The 19,777-nt window shown below is 56.9% G+C and overlaps 1 protein-coding gene across 22 annotated transcripts in view; it reads left to right on the forward strand.

Moving 5' to 3' along the window:
- The window catches only part of DYSF (dysferlin), a 225,552-nt gene that overhangs the window by 122,278 nt on the left and 83,497 nt on the right, over positions 1–19,777 (forward strand). For all 22 annotated transcript variants that reach the window (XM_042246330.1, XM_060412345.1, XM_004006065.5 and 19 more), the window contains 3 exons: positions 9,662–9,755; positions 10,217–10,294; positions 18,563–18,744. In XM_042246330.1, coding sequence (XP_042102264.1) covers positions 9,662–9,755; positions 10,217–10,294; positions 18,563–18,744 — 354 coding nt within the window. The remainder of the gene's footprint in view (positions 1–9,661; positions 9,756–10,216; positions 10,295–18,562; positions 18,745–19,777) is intronic.

Raw genomic sequence — 19,777 nt, forward strand, 5'->3', positions numbered from 1 at the left:
ATGGTTGGGAAGACCGAGGTTCCGGAACTACGCTAATAGCCAGGTGTGGCTCTTTAAATTTACATTTAAAGTGATTAAAATAAGAAAATTCAGCTCGCCAGTCACTCTGGCCACATTTCAAGAACTCAACTGCCATGCCTGGCTAGTGGCTACCACTGGACAGTATAGAACAGTTCCGTCTTTATAGAAAGTTCTGTTGGATAGCGCAGCTCTAGAACTCTGAGCCCTAATGTGACCCCAGAAGAAACTGGGGCCTGAGAAGGCGTTTGCCCTGCAGCACGGCGTGGGTCAGTTCTAGAACCAAGGCCAGAACAGCAGGCTTCCCAGGTTCATCTCCCCACTGCTGTTAAGGCACGAAGTCCTCCCCTATAGAGGACCCTTGAGTGGGGTCCCAGGGAACTTCCTGGGCAGGGTGCAGCTCCCTCCTCATCTTATAGCCGGGCAGCGTGCCCTCCCTGGGCAGTTGGCACCACTGACTCCAGCCATGAAGCCTCCAATTGGTTGGCAGGGCCCTGTCTCTATGGGTCCTGACCTGAAGTGCGGAGGACCCATAGAGGCAGGAATCCCCAGCCCCAGTCAGGGGCAGAGAAGGGCAGCTGGGGAGTTGGAAATGCTAGGAAGAGGGTCAGGGAGAGGTTGGTGCCAGAGAGGAGTAATTTGGGGTTTGAACTGGCTGAAAAGGAGGTCAGATGTGGGTGGGGAGGGCAAGGCCCATCTCTGGACCCGGATGAAATCTGGCGTCATGTGCAGGGCACCTAGGCATGCTTCCTAGAGTGGGTACTTTGAGCAAGGGCAGTTCCAGGGAGGTGAGAGGCCTTGGCCTTACTAAGTGGCCAAGGCCCCTGGCTGGGTGTGTGGGCCATTGGAAGGTGTCTCTGTTTCTCTTGAATGTCCTCGTGGAGCACTTGTCACACCTGGTATTGTGCTATGGGGCGATTTGAGGGCTGCTGGCTCCCTGCATAGAAGGACCACTTGAGTGAATCCTCTAAGTACACGGACTTCGGGTCTACCTTGCTCACGAGCTGGATGCTGAAGCCTGAGTGTGTCTGCTGAAACGTGTGTGTCCATGGACCTGAGACAGAACGTCAGCACGGAGGCGAGCCTGGACTGGGTGTTACAGTGGGGTGAATGTGACAGGTGTCCCCCATGTGTGCCATTATGCATGCGTGAGGGTCTGCGTCCGCAGTTGCTAGGGTGACCTTATAATTTAAGATCTGGACTGCATGCATGCTAAGTTGCTGCAATCGTATCCGACTCTTTGCGACCTTGTAGACTGTAGCCTGCCAGGCTCCTCTGTCCATGGGGATTCTCCAGGCAAGAACACTGGAGTGGGTTGCCATGCCCTCCTCCAGGGGATCTTCCCGACCCAGGGATAGAACCTGTATCTTTTATATCTCCTGTATTGGCAGGAGGGTTCTTTACCACTAGCGTGACCTGGGAAGCCCATTGTCTGATCTAGAGACTTAAAATTCATGCTGGAAAACAGGCTAAGCTCAGACCATTCCAGGCCAACCAGGATGTACAGTTGTCCTGACTACGGAGGCACTCTGGCATGGCCTAATACCCATTTGAGTGTGCTCTGCAGACTTCAGAGACCTGGAAAGCCCGGAGGGACACACACGTACACACAGACACAGACACTCGCGCCAGCCCACACGTGGCATTGTGGATTCTCCAGGTTTCCTAATTCCACTCTCAAGTTCCCGGGGGGCCAGCCAGTAGCTTTGTAAGGAGTTTCACAGCTGCTTTCAAGCCCTGGCTCCAGCTGTAAATTAAATGGGGTTGCACACTTGCCTGCTATTCCACTTAAGGTTGCAATCAGCCCTGATTGGGAAGGGAGGGCTGTGTGTTCCAGAGCTTCCTCTTTTACAGGGTTCTTCTCCTCTGGCCTGGCCTGTGGGCCTGTGTGGGGTTTCCCTGGAAGCTGGGGCCAGGCAGCCTGGGCAGGGACACGGGTATGGACTCCCCAGGGCCTGACTTGGCACTTAGTCCCATCCTACCCAGATCCCTGCTCAGGTGCTGAGTTCTGATAGGAAAGCAGGAGCTGGGAGGAGCCCTGAGGGGGTCCCGGGAGATCCTGGGCTCTGCCAGCGAATTTCCCAGGTGACCCGGAGGAACACGTGAATCTCCAGGCCTCAGTTTTCTCACTTAACTTATGGAGGTGGTAACAGCACAGAAAATAACCACCTCCCCTAAAGAGCAGGCGCAGGCAAACGGTGGCCCGCTGGCCCAGTCCGGCTCTCTGCCTGTTGGCGTGGACAAGGCTGTGTTAGCACAGCCACGCTCGTCCTTGTGCGCGTGGTCTGTGGCCGTCGTCCTGCCCCCGCAGCCACTGAGGGGCTGCAGCAGAGCCTTCGGGCCCTGTATGGACAAAGCTGAACAACTGTTCAGGCAGTGCCCTCTGCCCTGTTCATGTGCTATCTCATTTAGGCCTCCTGACAGTCCTAAGAGGTAGGTATTTATCAGCGCTCCCATTTTACAGAGCAGCAAACTGAGGCACAGAGGAAACAGGCAATGATTCTTTGGGTGGTATTTCCTCAAGTAGTAATTCTTCTTCACTGAATCTTATGGAGTAGTCTTGCGGATAATGGTGGGGTTGTACAGGGCTTAGCACACTCTTCTCTGTATCGCCATTTGTTGTTTGCCTGTCCCAGCAGAGCCCAGGGTGAAGAAGAGATTCTGGCGGGTCACCTGAGGCCTGTCTGTTTTACAACTGGCTCTCTGGAAAAACATTCAGAGAACAAATCCAGCTCTGTCTGTAGCATTTGCCGATATGGTGTAACTATCCGTGCCAAGGCCAGTGTCAAGGTATCAGTGTGAAGGCACAGAACGTGGGTATGGGAGGAGACAGGCACAGCTCACCGTCACACAGCGCTCATCCAGAGTTTCCACCTCACAGACGCACTAGATGGAAAGCACGTCAGGAGCAGGTTCACAAAGGTCGTGGGGTAATTTGGAAGTGATGAGTTTGAGGATTTATTACCTTTCTTTTAAAAAAAATTTCTGAAGTTACACGTTCCTATGATTTAATTTTTACAAATGGCTGTGTTTAACAAATGGCTTGCGAATGGCCGGAGATTTAATGATCTCTCCTGAGTCGTGCCAGCCGGCTCCAGCGCCTGCTCCTCTCGAGGGTTTCCTGATCCTGTCTACTTAAAGCAAAGGATGGGGGCTCCCCATCGCAGCACGCTTCCTGTCTCTTTGGCCATCCTACAGAGGAACTGAGTCCTTCGCATAAGGCGGGGGTGGTGTGCGGCTGCCCTTGAAGCGCACATGCGTGATTCTGCTGGAGCAGGGTCTCCCTGGGGGCCCTGGAGCCACCTGGGGGGTTCCACCGTTTCCTGACCACGTGAGCGAGGCTTCTGTGCTTCTGTCCCCCACTCACTGAGCCCTGCTGCTCAGCTTATGTCTTTCTGCGGCATCCACCTTGACTCTGGCCCCTTCTGCTCCTCCCTGCCTCCACTTTACGAATCCTGAACCAGACCTCTGGGCCCTGTGTGGGGTGTGAGTGCTGTCAGAGGAAGGAGGCATGTGTGTGATAGCCCACGTGCAGAAAGACTTTCAGAAACACCAGTGGTCTGGCGCTTGGTCTTGGATCCCCTTTAGGTGGGTCAAGGAGGCCCTTTCCTAGGCTGCTTGTTTCCGGAGAACCTCCCCACCTCCTCCTGGTGTGGTGGCCGGGGTCCCGGCATGTCCGCCTTCAGCAGAGGAGGTGGGCTTGGCCCCTGGCTCGGGGGGTGGCCTGAAGGAGCCGGGTACACCTGGGAAGGAGAGTTCCTCACCCTCCTGAGCCCAGGCACCTCCAGGGAGCCGTGGCCGCCAGCGGGGCAGCCGCGGGCTGGAGGCCGCCCAGTCCCTGGGTGAACAGCAGGCTCCCTCCCACAGCTAGCCCCAAGACCGAGTGCGTGGCCACAGACCGCGTGGCTGCCAGCGCCAGCCCGGGAGTCACATCGGCATGAGCTATGGAGGCAGGAATGTGACTGTGGGAAACCCAATGCCCCGGGCCTGGCCTGGGGAAGAGTGTCAGTGTGGAGTGGGGGTGAAGGTGGGCGGGTGGAAACCAGACCGTCAGCCGCCCCTGCAGCCTGGCTCTGCTCAGGGTTCCGTCCTAGTGAGAGCACGAGGAAGCCAGCCCTGCTTCTCCCGACGTTGCCCTGCCCTGGCCTCGCTCCTGTAGCCAAGTCTTCCCTGATCTTGGGGGCGGGGGGTCAGGCCTTCAGCATGCTGCTGTTCCCTCTGTTCAGCACCCTTCTTTTTTCTCCTCCTCCTGGAAGCCTTCCTGAACAGGGGGCCCACTCTGTTCCATTCCGTCCTACAAATGGCCCCTTCTGGGGAGTAAGTGAGCCTACATCCTGCTCTTTGTCGGGTGACATCTGACTCTGAGCGCCAGGAAAGTGTGAGGTGCTGTCTGATGCAGTTTCTTTCCCTTTTCCTGGGACCGTAGACCTGAGCGCTGTGCACATACCTTAGGGTGGGGATGCTGGTGACTCGTGTGATAAGTCTTCGCTGGATGCTACTAAGTGCCAGACGCTGGGCTGGGTGCCGGGGGATGAAGAAATGTGCGTGCCTCACTTACACACATGGACGGACGCATGCAGCAGAGATGTCTGGAGAATCTGGGCAGGGGCTGCTGACGAAGGCAGGGCAGTAGTCTAGGAAGTGTCCAGGCCTCTGAAGACTGAGCTGAGGAAAGAACTCAAGTTAGCTTGTCTGGAGGGCATTCCAGGTGGTGAGCACAGCCAGTGCCAAGGCCCTGTGGCAGGGGGATGGTGGTGGATTCCAGAGTTAAAGGGTTCAGAGGACTGGGATTAAGAGGGGGGAGGTATTGCTTAGCGTGAGACTGGTGAGATGGAAGAGTGAAACTGGCACCGCTGAATCTGATTATGTGCCAGGTACCTGTCCAGGGCCACGGGTACATTTCATTTAATTTCCACCAGTGGCTCTCAGCTGAGGACAATTTATATCCCACACCTACCCCTAGGGGATATTTGACAGTGTCCGGAGATATTTTTGGTGATTACAGCAGAGAGCTGGGGGCAGCTATGGGCATCTAATATGTAGCTTCCAGGGATGCTGCTAAACATCCAATGCACAGGACGGCCCCCATAACAAAGAGTTATGCAGCCCCAAATGTCAGCAGTGCCAAGACTGGAAACCCCTGCATTTGCCTCAGTAGCCCATCGAGGTGAGTGTTTCCACGATGGCCACTTCACGGTGAGGAATCAGTTCCAGGAACTGGACTTTCCGGTGGCATCCCCAGCTGCCTCCTCTGACCCGCGTGGTGAGCTCCAGGCACCTTCCCCCCACCTTCCAGTGTGTGACATGCAGCTCGATGCCCAGGGGCTGACAGCCTGATGTTCTTGATGTCGAGCTTCAGGGTCTGTAAAGTGAGTGAGTTGCCCTGATGGTCTGCTCTGCGCACGGGCACTGCAGTGTCAGGGAGCTGCAGGGCGCTCTTCTGCCGCACGGTGGTTGCTTGTGTGTGCCGTAGTTTGCCTGCGTTGAGGACAGAACAGTGACAATCCCTGTTGTGAGGTGGTAAGGTGTTGGCAGGATTCTGAGGTGAGGATGGATGCCAAGGGTGGCAGCTTGGGTCATCTCTGCTGAACCTCCACTGGTCTTCGCTTCTCCTCTCTCCCGACACCATTGCTGTCTCAGGGTATCCATCCCTCAAATCAGTCTCCACCCAGAAATTTTCTTTAGCCCCAAATAATTCTCTCCAGAAAACAGGTGGTTATGAGATAGGAGATGGGGGCTCAAGCCTGGATTTTATTCCTTGATCAGTAAATGTTTGCTGAGGGCTTCTCCATGCTGGGTGTTGTAGCAGGCTCTGGGGACGCAGCAGTGCCCTTGTGAAGCCTGGATTCTACAGCCTGGAGAGACAGGAAACAAAAATGTTCATATAGCAACATGCAGGGTGGTGAGTGCTGTGAGGAAAAGGAGAGCTGAAGAAGAGAGTGGAGGGCTGTTTTGTGGGGTTGGGGTGTGTGGGCTGGGTGTGTGATGGTGTGGCTGTGAGCGTGGCTTTTGACATTTGGATGGGGTGGCCTCTCTGGGGAGCTGACATTTGATGTCTCCACAAGCAGCAGTACCTCTTTTTCAGCTGGAATGTGGGAAAGACCTGGCACAAAGCACGTGTTTAATAAACACAAGCGGAATGTCAGAGGGGAGGGCAGGCGGGCGGGAGATGCTTCCCAGAAGTTCCCAAACCAGCTTTTCATGAGGCTGCATGGTTTGCTTTGAGAGAAATTCCCTGAATGTGAGCTGTGCACGTCCACACGTGAAAGCCGAAAGTACTCTTCCAAGTGGAAAAAGCGTGACGTTGGATTACCTGTGTTAGTGCGCAGGTTGATCCCCTGACCTGGGCGGTGGGCTGGCCTTCATCGTCAGCTCTCCCCAGAAAGGTGTGTGCTCTTTCCTTCATCCCTTCACCCTTCCTCCAGTTACCCCTGAGCGCCACTGTGGGTGAGGGTCCTGCTGGGTACACGGTGGGAACTGCCCAGAGCTCTCTGTGAGAGGAGCAGAGAAGGAAAATAGAACTTTACAATGGAAGGTGGTATATGTAGTAAGGGTTCTGTGGGAGCCCCTGGGAGCATCTGGGAGGCGCCCAACTCCCAGCAAGGTGACCTTGGAGGTGAGACTGGACATCTGAGGAGACAGGCAGGGAAAGAGTAGAGCAGAGGAATCACTGTGCAAGAGGCCTGGGGTGGGAAGGGGGCCCTGGGGGTGGTTTGCGCGTGGAGGCAGCAGGGCTCTGGGCCTTTGGGAGTGACTGTCCTGACCGCGGCAGACTCAGTGCAAGAGGCTGCAGCCAGACTGGGAGGAGGGCTGGCCCCTACTCTGCTCCCAGGGTCTGAAGGGGACGCGTGAAGAGCCCAGGTGCCCCAGGTGGGTCATGGGGCTGGAGGACGTAAAGACACTGGCTGCTGTGTGGGTAGAATTGTGCCCAGTGTGAAAATCAGGCTGACTTCAGGACTGGAGCTCCTCGGGGGCCACTGAGCTTAGCAGGGGCCCCTCAGCCCGGCTCAAGGTGTGTCTGTCGCCCTGGTTCTCCCAGCTTCTTCCCACCCTTGGCAGCAGGTGGGGGTGGACAGAGGCCCTGTGGACCGGGGTGGACAGCCGCGGGCCCCTTCTGGAGGCTGGGCGGGTGGCGGCGCCTCGGCAGCGAGAGGGCCATATCTGGAGAAACGCGGTTCTGCCTCTGAAGGGTGTCACCGTTGGTGCCAGGGCTGCCGTGGGCCAGGACTGAGCTGCTTCTGAGGCACCTGGCCTGGCCTTCGTGGAAACCCCAGGGAGGAGGATGCTTTCTTTCATCATAGGCAGGCAGCTGTGCCTTTGGACGGAGACCCAGAAAGTGCTGCCAAAGCCCCAGGCACAGGCCATTCAGTGGGGCATGGTGGCCCTTGCAGCCCCCGGGGGGAGAGGACTCATGGGGCCTGTGGCTGCCAGAGGTGGCTTCCCTCCTGACACTCCCCTCAGCGCCCTACTTGTGAGTGGAGTGCGAATGTGTGTGTGGCTGGCTGAGATGAGGGGCTACAGAATCCCTCCAGACCTCCCCCCGCCACCACCCCAAGGGGTATGAGCTGCTGGGGGCACTGAGCCCTGTGGCACCTGGGGGCTGGTCACACCCTGTTCCTGGCTTCCTGGCCTGCTCTCCTGGGTGTCCCTGCACCTGATGGGCCCCGAGTCGGGTCCCACCTGTGGCCTTTTAGACCCTGTTACCAGACCCATTAGCTGTTGGACTTGGCAAGGGTGGCGGGGCCGGGCTCACGCCTGTCAAGAACGAGGACTGTGAGTGTGGTGGCTTTGGGGTTCTCACGTGTGTGCTGTGTGACACCCCTCCCTGCTCTCCTGTGTGTGTGTGCATGTGTGTGCATGTGTGTGTGTGTGTCTGTGTGTATAGAGAGAGACTGCTTGACTCACTGATTTTGATTTCTGCCCAGGATGGTGGCTTTGTGCTGAAATGCCCACTTTTCCCACTCCTGGAATAATTTTGACCAAATACAGGATATATGAATACCACCCCTGAGCATAATTACTGACTTCATAGTTTATGACTTCTCCCCTCACCCCACCCCACGCTTCATTTCTCTCATAAGATCATTAATAGCAAATATTTATTGATTTATTACGTGCCAAGTTGTGTGCCAACACAGCATATAATTCATCTTCTTAACAATCAGGCAGCCCCATGAGACAGACACTGCAGAACTCTCCCACGCTTACAGATACCTGGGGCTTCCCTGGTGGCTTAGATGGTAAAGAATCTGGCTGTAGTGTAGGAGACCCAGGTTTGATCCCTGGGTTGAGTCAGGAAGATCCCCTGGAGAAGGAAATGGCAACCCACTCCAGTATTCTTGCCTGGAGAATTCCATGGACAGAGGAGCCGGGTGGGCTACAGTCCATGGGGTCACAAAGGGTAGGACATGATTGAAGGGGACAGGTATCCAGGGAGGCTTCTTGGACCAGGGGCCTGAAGCTAGGCCCTGAGGGTGGGCATGGTTTGGAGAGGAGGAGCACGTCAGTGGCCGCGCTTCTTGTATTTGGAGGTGTGGGTGGGGGTGTAGCTGCAGGGCCTGGGGAGAGGTCGAGATTCCTGGGAGCTGGCTGCTGCTAGGTAGAGGGCAGTGTGGCCCAGCAGAAAGGCCTTGGGGAGTGGCTACTCTGGGTGGGCCTGGGTGGGTTGAAAAGGCCATGGGAAGGGAGGCTGGGTTTTCTTTCAAGGGTGGGCGTGCTTGGGTGTTGGGAAGAGGGGCTGGGGCGGATGACAGTGTGGGGAGAGGGGAAGGGCCATGCAGAGGGAGCGGGTGGCAGAGGAAGGCTGCCCAGCTCTCCCTGGCCCTTCTGCTGGGCTCCTGCCATGAGAGGCTGGTGGAACTGGTGTCCTAGAAGGCCAGGTCTGGAAGGGCGGGTTGCTGTGTGATGGGCACGTTTCCTGTTTTTTTTCCGGGGGCCTTGACTCCTGCTGGGGCTCATCCTCGAGGAGGGGCTGCCATGTGGCAGAGGCGGTGGTGGAGGGATGCAGGGCACCGGGCCGTGTGGTCCAGGGAAGGCGATTTATGGCCCCGTGGTCACCGAGGACAGGGGCGGGGACTGGGCATCTAGCTTGATGCAGAGCTTCTGAGCCTGAGTGTAGATGCCCCCACCCCCCACCATGCCCTTGTCCCCAGGCTCGGCTCCTCTGACCCTCAGCCCAGTGGGAGCTGGTAAGAGATGAGAAGACACAGCACAGCTTCTCTGCAGAGCTGGGGACCCAGCTGCGTGTCTGTGTGTCCCCACACCAGCCCTGTGTCCAGGCAGGGGAGGACAGATGCTGTTTGAGGCCCTCCAGACTTGGGCTCCCCATAACCCCTCACCCTGGGCAGACCCCCGATGGATTCCACCCCACTCCCACCCCCACCCCGGAGAGCCCCTGAGTCCTTCTTCCTATCAAACTCTAACCTCTTGGGCTGGAACAACTCAAAACCCCCTTCTGGCTTGTCTAGTCTCTGCTAGAAAGGGAGAGACTTTTCCCTGTGGACTCGACAGTGGGATCTGGAGGGAAATTAGCGCTTTAGAGCCTTGTCTAAAGGACCCCGGAGACCTGACTATCTGAGCCGGTCTCCCCACCACCCCCAGCCTCTGGGGTCAGAATCTGCTGTGACCAGCTCTGTGTCCCCAGGGTGGCGTGGTGGATGACAGGAGTGAAGATTCCGTGTCCGTCTCCACCTTGAGTTTTGGTGTGAACAGACCCACGATTTCCTGCATCTTTGACTGTAAGTGATGCTTGGAGGCATCTGCGGGGGTGGCACGGATGGGTCCCTCTCACGCCCCTGGTTGTGTGGGTTACGTGGTCAGGTGTATGTGCAGGGGCTGCGAAGCGCTGCGTCTGTGTTGCTGGGTCAGTGTCGTGTGTGTGTCCATGTGTGGTGTATGTGTCAACGCTGAGCCTGAAGTCCAGCGTTCAAGGCGCGGTGCATTCTGGCCGTCCCTGTGGTTCATTTGACCCCTTCCCCCTTCCCTGCCCCTCCCTAGTGCTCACCAGGGCCCAGGACTCATTGTTCTGCGGCTCCGCCTTTGGGCTGTGGTCTGCTCTCCTGATCCTGAGAGCCTAGCACGCGTAGTCTATCGTCCAGCCCCCCTGTCCACTGCTTTCCTAGAGACACGTTCCATCCTCCAGCCCCAGATCCTGTCACCCGCAGCCCCTCACTCGGCATCTGTTTCTTCTCTGGTGCAGATGGGAACCGCTACCATCTACGCTGCTACATGTACCAGGCCCGGGATCTGCCTGCAATGGACAAGGACTCTTTTTCCGGTAGGTGGGGGGAGTGGGGAGAGCCAGGGGCCAGGAACTGAGAGCTGGGAACAGAGTCGTAGGGCCTTCGGCCCACAGGGAACGTGGCCTGGGCTTCCCCTGATCGAGGGTGGGCGCTGTGTCTGTTCGGTTTGTGGAGTTAGGGGCTGCTGTAAGCCCACTGTGTCTCTGGGTTGCAGGGGCCTCCTTGATCCCTCTGTGGGGTTTGGCTGTACTGACTGTCGCCCCCTGAGAGCCCCTCTGGCCTTGGCCCTGGGACACCCCTCTTTCCTGGTCGCCTGCAGCTTTCTGCTCTACCTGTTCCTGCTAACCACTTCACTGCCCCCTGAGCCTGATGCCCCCGAGAAGTTCCGTGTGTTCTCTTCTTTGGACACTAGGGTCCCCCTACCAACCCAGGAACTGCTCATGTCAGGGAAACTTCCAGGTCTTCAGTTTCTAGAAGCCCCTTATACCCAGCTGTATTTTCAGTGTCTCCTCTGGAAGACTCAGTCACCGCAATTCATCTGGTTCCAAACGAACTCCTTGGGCCCCCTTCCCCCAGATCCAGGCCCCCCTTTACTTCCTCCCTTGGTCCTGGCATCGCTTCGATGTGCCTGTACTGCCCATCAGGCTGGAAACAAGCAGGTGCCCAGCTCTGTTGATTCTGGCTCCCGAGTCTCGGAGACTGTTCCCTCCTGTCCAGCACTGTGGCTGCTGTCGCGCACTGGCCATGCCCTTTTATCTGAGCACGCTGGTCATTTCCTGGCCTCCCTGTGACTTTCCACACCACGCCAGACAGATCTGGTCCTGTCACTCCCCTGATTTCAAACAGATCCTAACATACAAATGGGCTTCTTCCCTGGTGGCTCAGATGGTAAAGAATCTGCCTGCAATGTGGGAGACCTGGGTGCGATCCCCGAGTCAGAAAGATCCCCTGATGGAGGGCATGGCAACCCGCTCCAGGCAAGAATTTGCCTGGAGAATTCCATGGACAGGGGAGCCTGGTAGGCTACAGTCCATGGGGTCACAAAGAGTCAGACACAACTTAGTGACTAACATTTTCACTTTCACAACACATAAATCCAGAACTCTTTAGCCTACTGGACAACTCCTTTGTGATCTGACCCTGTGGACCTCGCCAGTTTCATCTTTTCCTAGGTCTGTCTCCCCTAGGCTCTGGCTGCGCCGACTCTTGTCAAAGTTGTCTGGCTCTTCCACGTTTCTGGCCATTGTGTCAGTGCCTGGAACACAGTCCCTCCCTATTCTTGGTCCAGTGAACTCCCACTCATCTTTCAAGACCCAGCCCACATGCCCTCTGACCCTTCCCCAAGCCGAGCTGGTTGTCCCCCCGTCAGTACTTGGTTAGGACCTTGCCAGCGCCTCTCCCAGAGCCCTTGCCCCCTGCACAGATCAGTTGCCATGTGTCTCTGCCACATTCTTCCCTCCATGACCCTGAGCTCCTCAAGGAAGAGACCTTGACTTACCTTGAACCTGTAGCGCTAAAGAACTAACACTGACTGCTTACTCTGAACCCAGGCACTTTACTGGTGTTATTTCATATAACCCTTACAACTCTTCTATGAAGTAGGCATTTAACATCCCCATTTTACCAACCAGGAACTTGAGACTCGGGTAGGTTAACTAAATTGCCTGAGCTGAAATAGCTGACAAGTGATGTGCCCCGCTTCCAAACGCTTGGTGCTTAGTTGGGTGAACTGAGCTCCTCTGGGAGAGTGGCCTTCTGTTCATAGACTGGCACTCAGCTCACAGCCACCCATCCATGCCCCTTTCCAGGTCTTGCTCCTCCCCAGCCTGGGGAGCGACCCTAGTTCCTCCCCGGCAGCGGTACCTCCTCACCTTCCTCTCCTCTCAGTGGCCTTTTCTCTAGCTCCGTGCAGCTGGACGTGGGGTGGATGGAGCCATTTCTCTTCTGTGCTTTGGGTTCGGGGTGCTGAGAGAGTGTGCAAGCGCAGTGCAGGGGCGTTGGCAGGTGGGAGGCCGATCTCTGCCACTGCGGTTTCCTGGGAACCGCGGCCAGGATGCTTTCTGACACTCAGCACCTACCCTGAGGAAAAGAGAAGTGGCCTAATTCCGTCTTGCTTCCTCTTCCTTCAGGGGAGAGTGTGAGAGGTGGGGGTGCAGGTGTGGGAGGAGTGAAGTGGGGTGCAGGTGGAGGACCCCTTCTCCGTGGGCCATACTGTGGCAGACGTGTAGGAGGGGAGCTCCCCTGGGGGACCTGCACCTCTGGGGACCGCAGGCAGGGTCAGCCTGGTACCGCCCGCAGGAGACGTCACACTTTCCATCCTAGCTCCACCCCCGCCCCCAAATAAACATCCCTTGAGCTTTGAGGGCACTGCCCAGGGCTTCCTCGGAGGCCACTGCTTCTGAATGAAAGGCCTGATTGAGCAGCTGCTGGAAAGGAAAACAGCAGCCAACACGGGTGAACCTATAAAACCCAGAGTGTTTATTTTCACTCCCAAACCCTAAACCAAAGCAGTTTCTCCCCTGGAACTGACCCTGGGGTGGCTGGCGGCTGGAGGCTGTGCACGGCCACCGGCTGGCATTTCTCAGAGGAAACTCCTGTGTGGATCAGGCATGTCTGGGGCTGGGGGAGGGTCCAGTGCGGCAGAGTGTGTCACTGGTCCCACCTTCCAGCCGGTCTGCTGGTGTCTGAGGCCGTGACGGCCCTCCTTGGGAAGCCCTCCGGCTTTTCTCCCGGTGCGGGCTCCCGTGGCTCTGGGCTGTGACCTCTGCTTGTCCCTTGTGGTATGGCCTTGGGACTGCCCCAAGGTTGGTGCTGTGTTTGTTTCCTTCTCCTTGGCCGAAGGTGTGGGGGACATACAGGAATTGCCCAGGAAACACTTGAGTGACACTGAACTCAGGTGGGGAGGGAGCTTGTGGCGATATTGCCGTGCAGGGAGGCTGAGGATTTTGCCTCAGTGGGATTTGCCTGGAGGGCCGGCACATATCCTCTGGACCCCTGGAAGGGTGTGTGTGGCCTGTGTTTGTGTGGTTATGAGTGTGTGTGGCCAAGGTAGTGATTAGGTATAAAAAATGTGAACTGATGCTTACTTCAAATGACTTACATTGGGATAGGGTTGCCACTGCTGGGTGAGCATCTGGACTTAAACTGGATCTATTTAGAATGGAGAAGATAGGACTCCAGACCTAGAAACCACACGTCCTTAATGCCATGCGTCATGGGCAGCAGTGTGGCTCTAACCAGTGCTCAGAGCTGAGTTGCTCATCACTGTGGACGGATATTTCTCAAAGAGGCCTGGGGAGGACACCGTTTCCTTTGCCCACTTATACTCCAGGGAGTTCTTCTCTGCTTTCTCCCCAAGCCTGGAACCACCCGTGTGGTTTGAGGGAGCCACAAGCTCTGCTTCCAGAGCTGCCACCACGATGGAGGACCCCTGGGCAGCTCATAGTCCAGGGCACCACCCTTGGATTCAGGCCCCAGAAATTCCTCCTTGCAAGTGTCGTGGGTCAGTGGGCTCAGGGGCCGGGCTTGGTTAGTGAAGAAAATGAGAGGCTTGTGGATCAAATGCCAAGTTATTAATTTATGGGGGTGGGGTGTCTGCCAACAAAGTAGAGAGTCCAGTGCTCTCTTTGCTGGCCTCATGGTTCCTGGGAGGTCACATGCTAGTTGGGTGGTCCTGAGGGGTGTTGATGCCAGGCCAGGCCACAGTGAGGTCTGCTGAACGACGGCTGCCCCCTGGCTCAGGTCACCTCTGTGGGCCCCCCAGGTCCAGACTCTGTCCTGAGTGGGGCTGAGGAGTCCTTGCTTGTGGGCTTCCTCTGTCTGGACTCCAGTCACAGCCCACCCCCCTCTTCTGAAGCACAGCTTTCTGTTAAGTTTGGCTCTGGCTGGGGGAATTCTCCCGATGAGCTTAAGAAGCTATTTTCCAAGGTGCACTGGAGGCTTGTGAAACGCTCCACTTAAAAAGGGTTCCTGAGTGAGAGAGGCTGGGAAACACTGCACGCTTAGCCATTTACAGTGCACAGTGGCACCGAAGGCTCTGGGGTGGCTGCAGGAAAGGAGCCCGTGCAACTTGTTCAAGCTTCCTTCGTTCCCCCGAGAACTCGCCTTGCTTAGAGCATATTTTGGGAAGCGGTGATCGACAGGATCCAATCCAGCTAGCTCGGTGTGAATCTGGCACCGTCTGTGGTCTGCCCGCCTGCCTTCTCCTTCGTCCTCTGTTCCTGCCGCCCGGGGAGCTCCCTTCCTTGCTGCAGACAGGCTTGCCCATGCTGTCCTGGGTGCCTGGATGCCCCCTTCTCCTTGGTCTGTCTTCGTTACCTCCTTATTCTTGACACTTGGGAAGGCCTCCTTTGGAAGTATTGACTTGAGGCCACCGGGCTCCACAGCCTACTGCAACCCCTAGTGCCTTGAACACTTTGCTAGGAAGCTGCACATCACTTGGGTTATAATTGATGTTTAGTTACCATTTCTAAGCAGCAGTCATGATCTTAAGAGTCTGGAGCATGTCTCATGCGCCTTCATATTCAAAGCACTGTGCTTATCTACCATGTGCTGGTCAGTCAATAACTGTGTATTGAACGAGTGATGGATTGCAAATAATGCTGGAGTGAACATCTTGGTTCATATGTTAGCTTTTTGGTTAATTTGGATGATTCCCAGGAATATGGGAAACGGGGTGTAAACAGTTTTATGTTGTTCAGGGCATACGGCCCAATTGCTTTCCTAAAGGGTTGTTGAATTGCTTCCAGCAATAAAGGAGAATACCTATTTCATCAGCTATTCACCAACGCTGGGTTTTATAAATCTAAACAAAATTTTCTTAATTTTATACGAAAAATACTGCTGTATTGTAGTTTTTCTTTGCATTGCCTTGCTTACTAGCAATCTACTCCACCCTGTCTTAAGGGGCCTTTTACCCTGATCATGACAGGAAGAAGGAGCACTGACTTGGAGTCAGGGAGTCTGGTCCCAGGCATGTGTGAGCAGGCACTGGAGACTTAGTCTTTCTGAGGCAAAGCCCCTTTTTCTCACAAGGGGTACAACGCCTCCTGTCCTGTCCCTCACCCTGGTGGTCTGAGCTGTTGGAGGGAGTGTATTGTGACTGGAGAAGGGTCCTCCTCGGAGCTCCAGGAATGTCGCAGAGATTGGGGCACAGGGCTGCAGGTCCAGCAGTCAGCTGTCTGGGGCCTCCCACGGTGTTGAATTCCTGTAGAACCCTTGTGTGTTCTTGGCTGGAGCTCCCTGGACAGCCTGTGGTCCTCCAGAGCTCCAATCCAGCTTCCGCCTCAGGGGGATCTCCGTGCGGCTTGGCAGGTGAGGCTGGAGGTTGATGCTAGCCCTTACCTACCAGCGTGGCCCTGGGAAGAGCCGGCCTCTCCCCTGCCCTCCCCTCCTGAGACCTGCCTCTCCCTCCTCCTGGCTTTCCTGGAAGAGGCTTGTGTCTGTGCGTCTGTCTGGCTTCCCTTCATCTGACCACCTTGCTTCAGCAACACCCCAGCCCCCCTTGTTTCTCTTTTGTCGAGGGGCTGGGCCTTGTGTGGGGAGAGGCCAGGGCCCGGCACACAGTAGCCCAGTGTCTGAGGCCCCAGGCCTCCAGGCCCGCTCCTTACAATGCCTTTGTTGTGTGTTTTTTCCTCCCCTGGGCGGGCGGGGCGCGCGTGTGGGTCTGGGTGATTTTTGTTTGAAAGCCGCCCCCTCCCTTCCCCCGTGCTGAGCTCATTGCCTGCGCTGATGGGGCTGCTGGAAGGAGTCGCCTGCTCGGGGGCCAGCGTGGGGGGTGCTGCCAACACCAATAGAGCGTGCCGGCCGCCACAATGTGCAATTGTGATCTCTGTGTAAACGCGTTCGGTCTGGGGCCCCCGTGCTTATAAAAATAAAGCATTGGGAAGCACAGGGGGTGGGAACAAAAGGGGCTTTTTCGCTGGCTCTCTAATATGGTTTTATTTATCGGAACGCGCCCTCTTTCCTTTACTGGAACCGGGGAGAGGTTCTCTGCCGAGCTTGGAGCTGATGGTATCACAGCCAGACGGTTTCATTAAACGCACAGACGCCGCTAGGCCCTGCCAGGGGCAGGAAGGGAATGGCTCGGGCAGCCCTGCCAGGCTGGTGCATGGGAAGGGAGCCCCGTGCCAGGGAGGCCTCCACCAGGTGGAGGTGGTGAGAGGTGGACACGTCTCTCCTGCCCCTTCTTCTGCCAGCGTCCTCCCAATGCCCTCTTCTACTGCCAGAGTCAGGTTCAAAGCTGATTTCCTACAGGAAGCCCTCCAGGATTCCTGTAGGAATTCCTCCACCCCACTGTGCTTTTGTGCCTGAAGGCTGCAAACTGGTCTTAGCCTGGTGGCTGCCTCCCATTAGCCAAACCCAGCGTTGTTTGGCCAGTGAGTGCCCATAGCCTCTGCCTCCTAACTCAGATCCCCCTGTCACCCTTCAAACTAGCCCCTTGGGCAATAGCCACAATCCTGTACCCTGTCCCTTGATGGGAGTCCTCCCATGCTCACGCCAACTTTTCCACCTCCTCGATGGTCACTGTCCGCCGCCTCCTGTGCAGTGGCTGTGGACTGCCACCTGGTCTCTTTATAGACAGGGATCCTGGCTTGCCCCTCCCCATCTCAGCCCCAGAACCAGCTGGACATCCGGGCACTAGATGTCTGGTGTTGAGGCCATCTGAGGTCACACTGGGGCCGTCCTGTGGGGTGCAAGGTGCTGCGGGGTGGAGAAGGTGCCAAGTGTAGAGGATATGTGGCAGGGCATTTGGGTTCTGCCCTGCCAGGCATTGAGCATCCATCCTCCTGCACCCTCAGACTTCTCTGTCCACGTGGCCTCAGCATCTGGCACTTTGAGTCTTACAGAATGGCAGCACACTGGACCTTGGCCCCTGATGAGAGAAGCTGGGAGAGCCCCTCCTCCCAGCCTTTCGCTCCTGTCCCAGGTTGTATGCACTCAGTCCCATGGCCCTTTGCTGCCTTGGTTCCCATGTGTAGCCCTGAAAGGCAACATCAGCACCGCCTGGGAACTTGTTAGGAATGTCAGTTCTCAGGCCCCACCCCAGACCTGATGAAGGAGTCTCTGAGGGTGGGGCTGGCCTTCCAGGTGATGTCTCTGCATCCTCACATTGGAGAACCACTGCCCTAGAAATTTCTCTAGTGACACCTTGGGACCAGGCAGAGGGATGACTCCTGGTGGGTCCCAGGCCAGCATGACTGGAGATGGCAGGTTAGAAAGGAGTTTGGAGGTGGCAGGGAGCTGCTGGGATCTTGAGGTTCTCCTCACTGCCCCCCCAGCTCTCAACAGCCCTCGAATCCCTTTGTTTCTCTTTAACTCCCCCACCCGTCTATGCTACCACCCCCTCTGCCTGAACCCTGGCAGCAGTGTCATGACTGGTCTCCCTGCACCCACTTGTGCCCCTTCCAGTCTGTTCTCCCGTGACAGCCAGCAGAAGCTTGCGGAAATGCAGACCTAGGCATGCCAGTCTACCGGCACCTCCCTCTGCACTCCACTCTGCCTCTATTGATAAAGCTAGATTCCTCTCTTACACTCCACTGTACCTCATTGCTATTCTTCAAAGCATGATCAAAATGGCAATTTTATGGTTTTTTTTTTTTTTTTTGTATTGCTCCAGATGTGTTCTCAGTCTTTATCACCTAGCCCCGAGCTTGGCCTGCAGAAGGCACCCAGTAAAAGCTTGCAGGATGAATGTTGATAATTCCAAACCATCTTGAAGATACGTGTGTGTGCATGCTAAGTTGCTTCAGTCGTGTCCCACTCTTTGTGACTCTATGAACTGTAGCCTGCCGGGCTCCTCTGTTCATGGGATTCTCCAGGCAGGAATACTGAAGTGGGTTGCCATGCCCTCCTCCAGGGGATCTTCCTTACCCAGGGATTGACTGCATCTTGTATGTCTCCTGCATTAGCAGACGATTCTTTACCACCAGCGCCACCTGGGAAACCCTGGATGGATGAATGAATGAGTAAATGAATGCACCGTCCAGGCTCTCACCTCCTTCAGCTAGACTTTTGCCCCCAGCAACCAGTCCAGAAAGGAGCCCAGAGGGGGAGCTCTCTGGATCTCTGGGCCTGCTCTCCTGGACCTTGGCCCCATCTCCCTGCGGTTGTCACCAGCTTGGCTCACAGAAGCCGGGGGTGGGGGGAGAGCCCCCCTGGGACATGTCTCCAGCCTGGACATTGCTGCTGCAGGGCGGCAGCCACAGCCCTGCTTCAGCTTTGTGGCCACATGACTCCTGAGCGGGCGACTCTCACGGTCTCTGCTGTGTCCTGTCTCCCTTCCCTGTGCCCGGCCCACACAGATCCCTATGCAGTCGTCTCCTTCCTGCACCAGAGCCAGAAGACGGTGGTGGCTAAGAACACCCTGAACCCCACCTGGGACCAGACGCTCATCTTCTATGAGATCGAGATCTTTGGCGAGCCGAGCAGCATTGCCGAGCAGCCGCCCAGCATCGTGGTGGAGCTGTATGACCATGACACCTACGTGAGTCTGCCCGCCTCCCTCGCCCAGCCCTCACTGGCCACCCTCTCCAGGGCCCAGCACCCAGGGGGAGATGCTGCTGGGAGGGATGGGTGCCCTGCCAGATGGGCGCTTCCCGAGGCTGGGGCTGGTGGCCTCTCCCCGACCCCACAGGCTGCAGAGTGGTGAAAATTTCAGAGTAATTACACGTGAATTGCTGGCAAGTGTGCTGGGCCCATGAGCGAGAAAAGGGACAGATCTGGCCAGGGTGCTTTGCTGTGGATTGGGAGCCTGGGTTTTCTCTGTCTCTAGCTTGCTTATAAGATCCCAGTTGGGTTTCCCCTCCTTACTGGAGAGCTGCATTGACTCTGTACATTGTACTGGGCTGAGTGGCCCCTCATGTGGGGTTCCCAGTCCAGATGAGAGCCGGGGCTCAGGGACCGCAGGCAGGGGCTCCTCCTGAGGGCAGGGGCTCAGGGGCCGCAGGCAGGGGCTCCTCCTGAGAGCCGGGGCTCAGGGGCCACAGGCGGGGGCTCCTCCTGAGAGCAGGGGCTCAGGGGCTATAGGCGGGGGCTCCTCCTAAGGGCAGGGGCTCCTCCTAAGACCCACCGCCCAGGGATTGCAGGCAGGGGCCCCTCCTGAGAGCCGGGGCTCAGGGACCACAGGCGGGGGCTCCTCCTGAGAGCCGGGGCTCAGGGACCACAGGGGGGGCTCCTCCAGGGAGCCGGGGCTTGGGGGCCGCAGGCGGGGGCTCGTCCTCAGAGCAGGGGCTCAGGGGCCACAGCGGGGGCTCCTCCAGGGAGCCGGGGCTTGGGGGCCGCAGGCGGGGGCTCCTCCTGAGAGCCAGCTTGTGACACAAGCTGGGTCCTTTCTGGGCACGGAGCAGGGGCTGGTGCTCTCCCACAGAACCTGCTGCGCTGCTGGGAAGGCTCTGTAGGCGTGCTGCCCAGATGAGGGCCACTTGCAGTGTGTGCTGCTGAGCAGTTGAAATGTGCCTAGTCCAACTGAGAAGACGTATTTTCCTTGTTTTTCAGTTTAATCCACTAAACGTAAATTT

This window comes from Ovis aries, chromosome 3 (assembly GCF_016772045.2).
Source record: "Ovis aries strain OAR_USU_Benz2616 breed Rambouillet chromosome 3, ARS-UI_Ramb_v3.0, whole genome shotgun sequence".
NCBI classification, from domain to species: domain Eukaryota; kingdom Metazoa; phylum Chordata; class Mammalia; order Artiodactyla; family Bovidae; genus Ovis; species Ovis aries.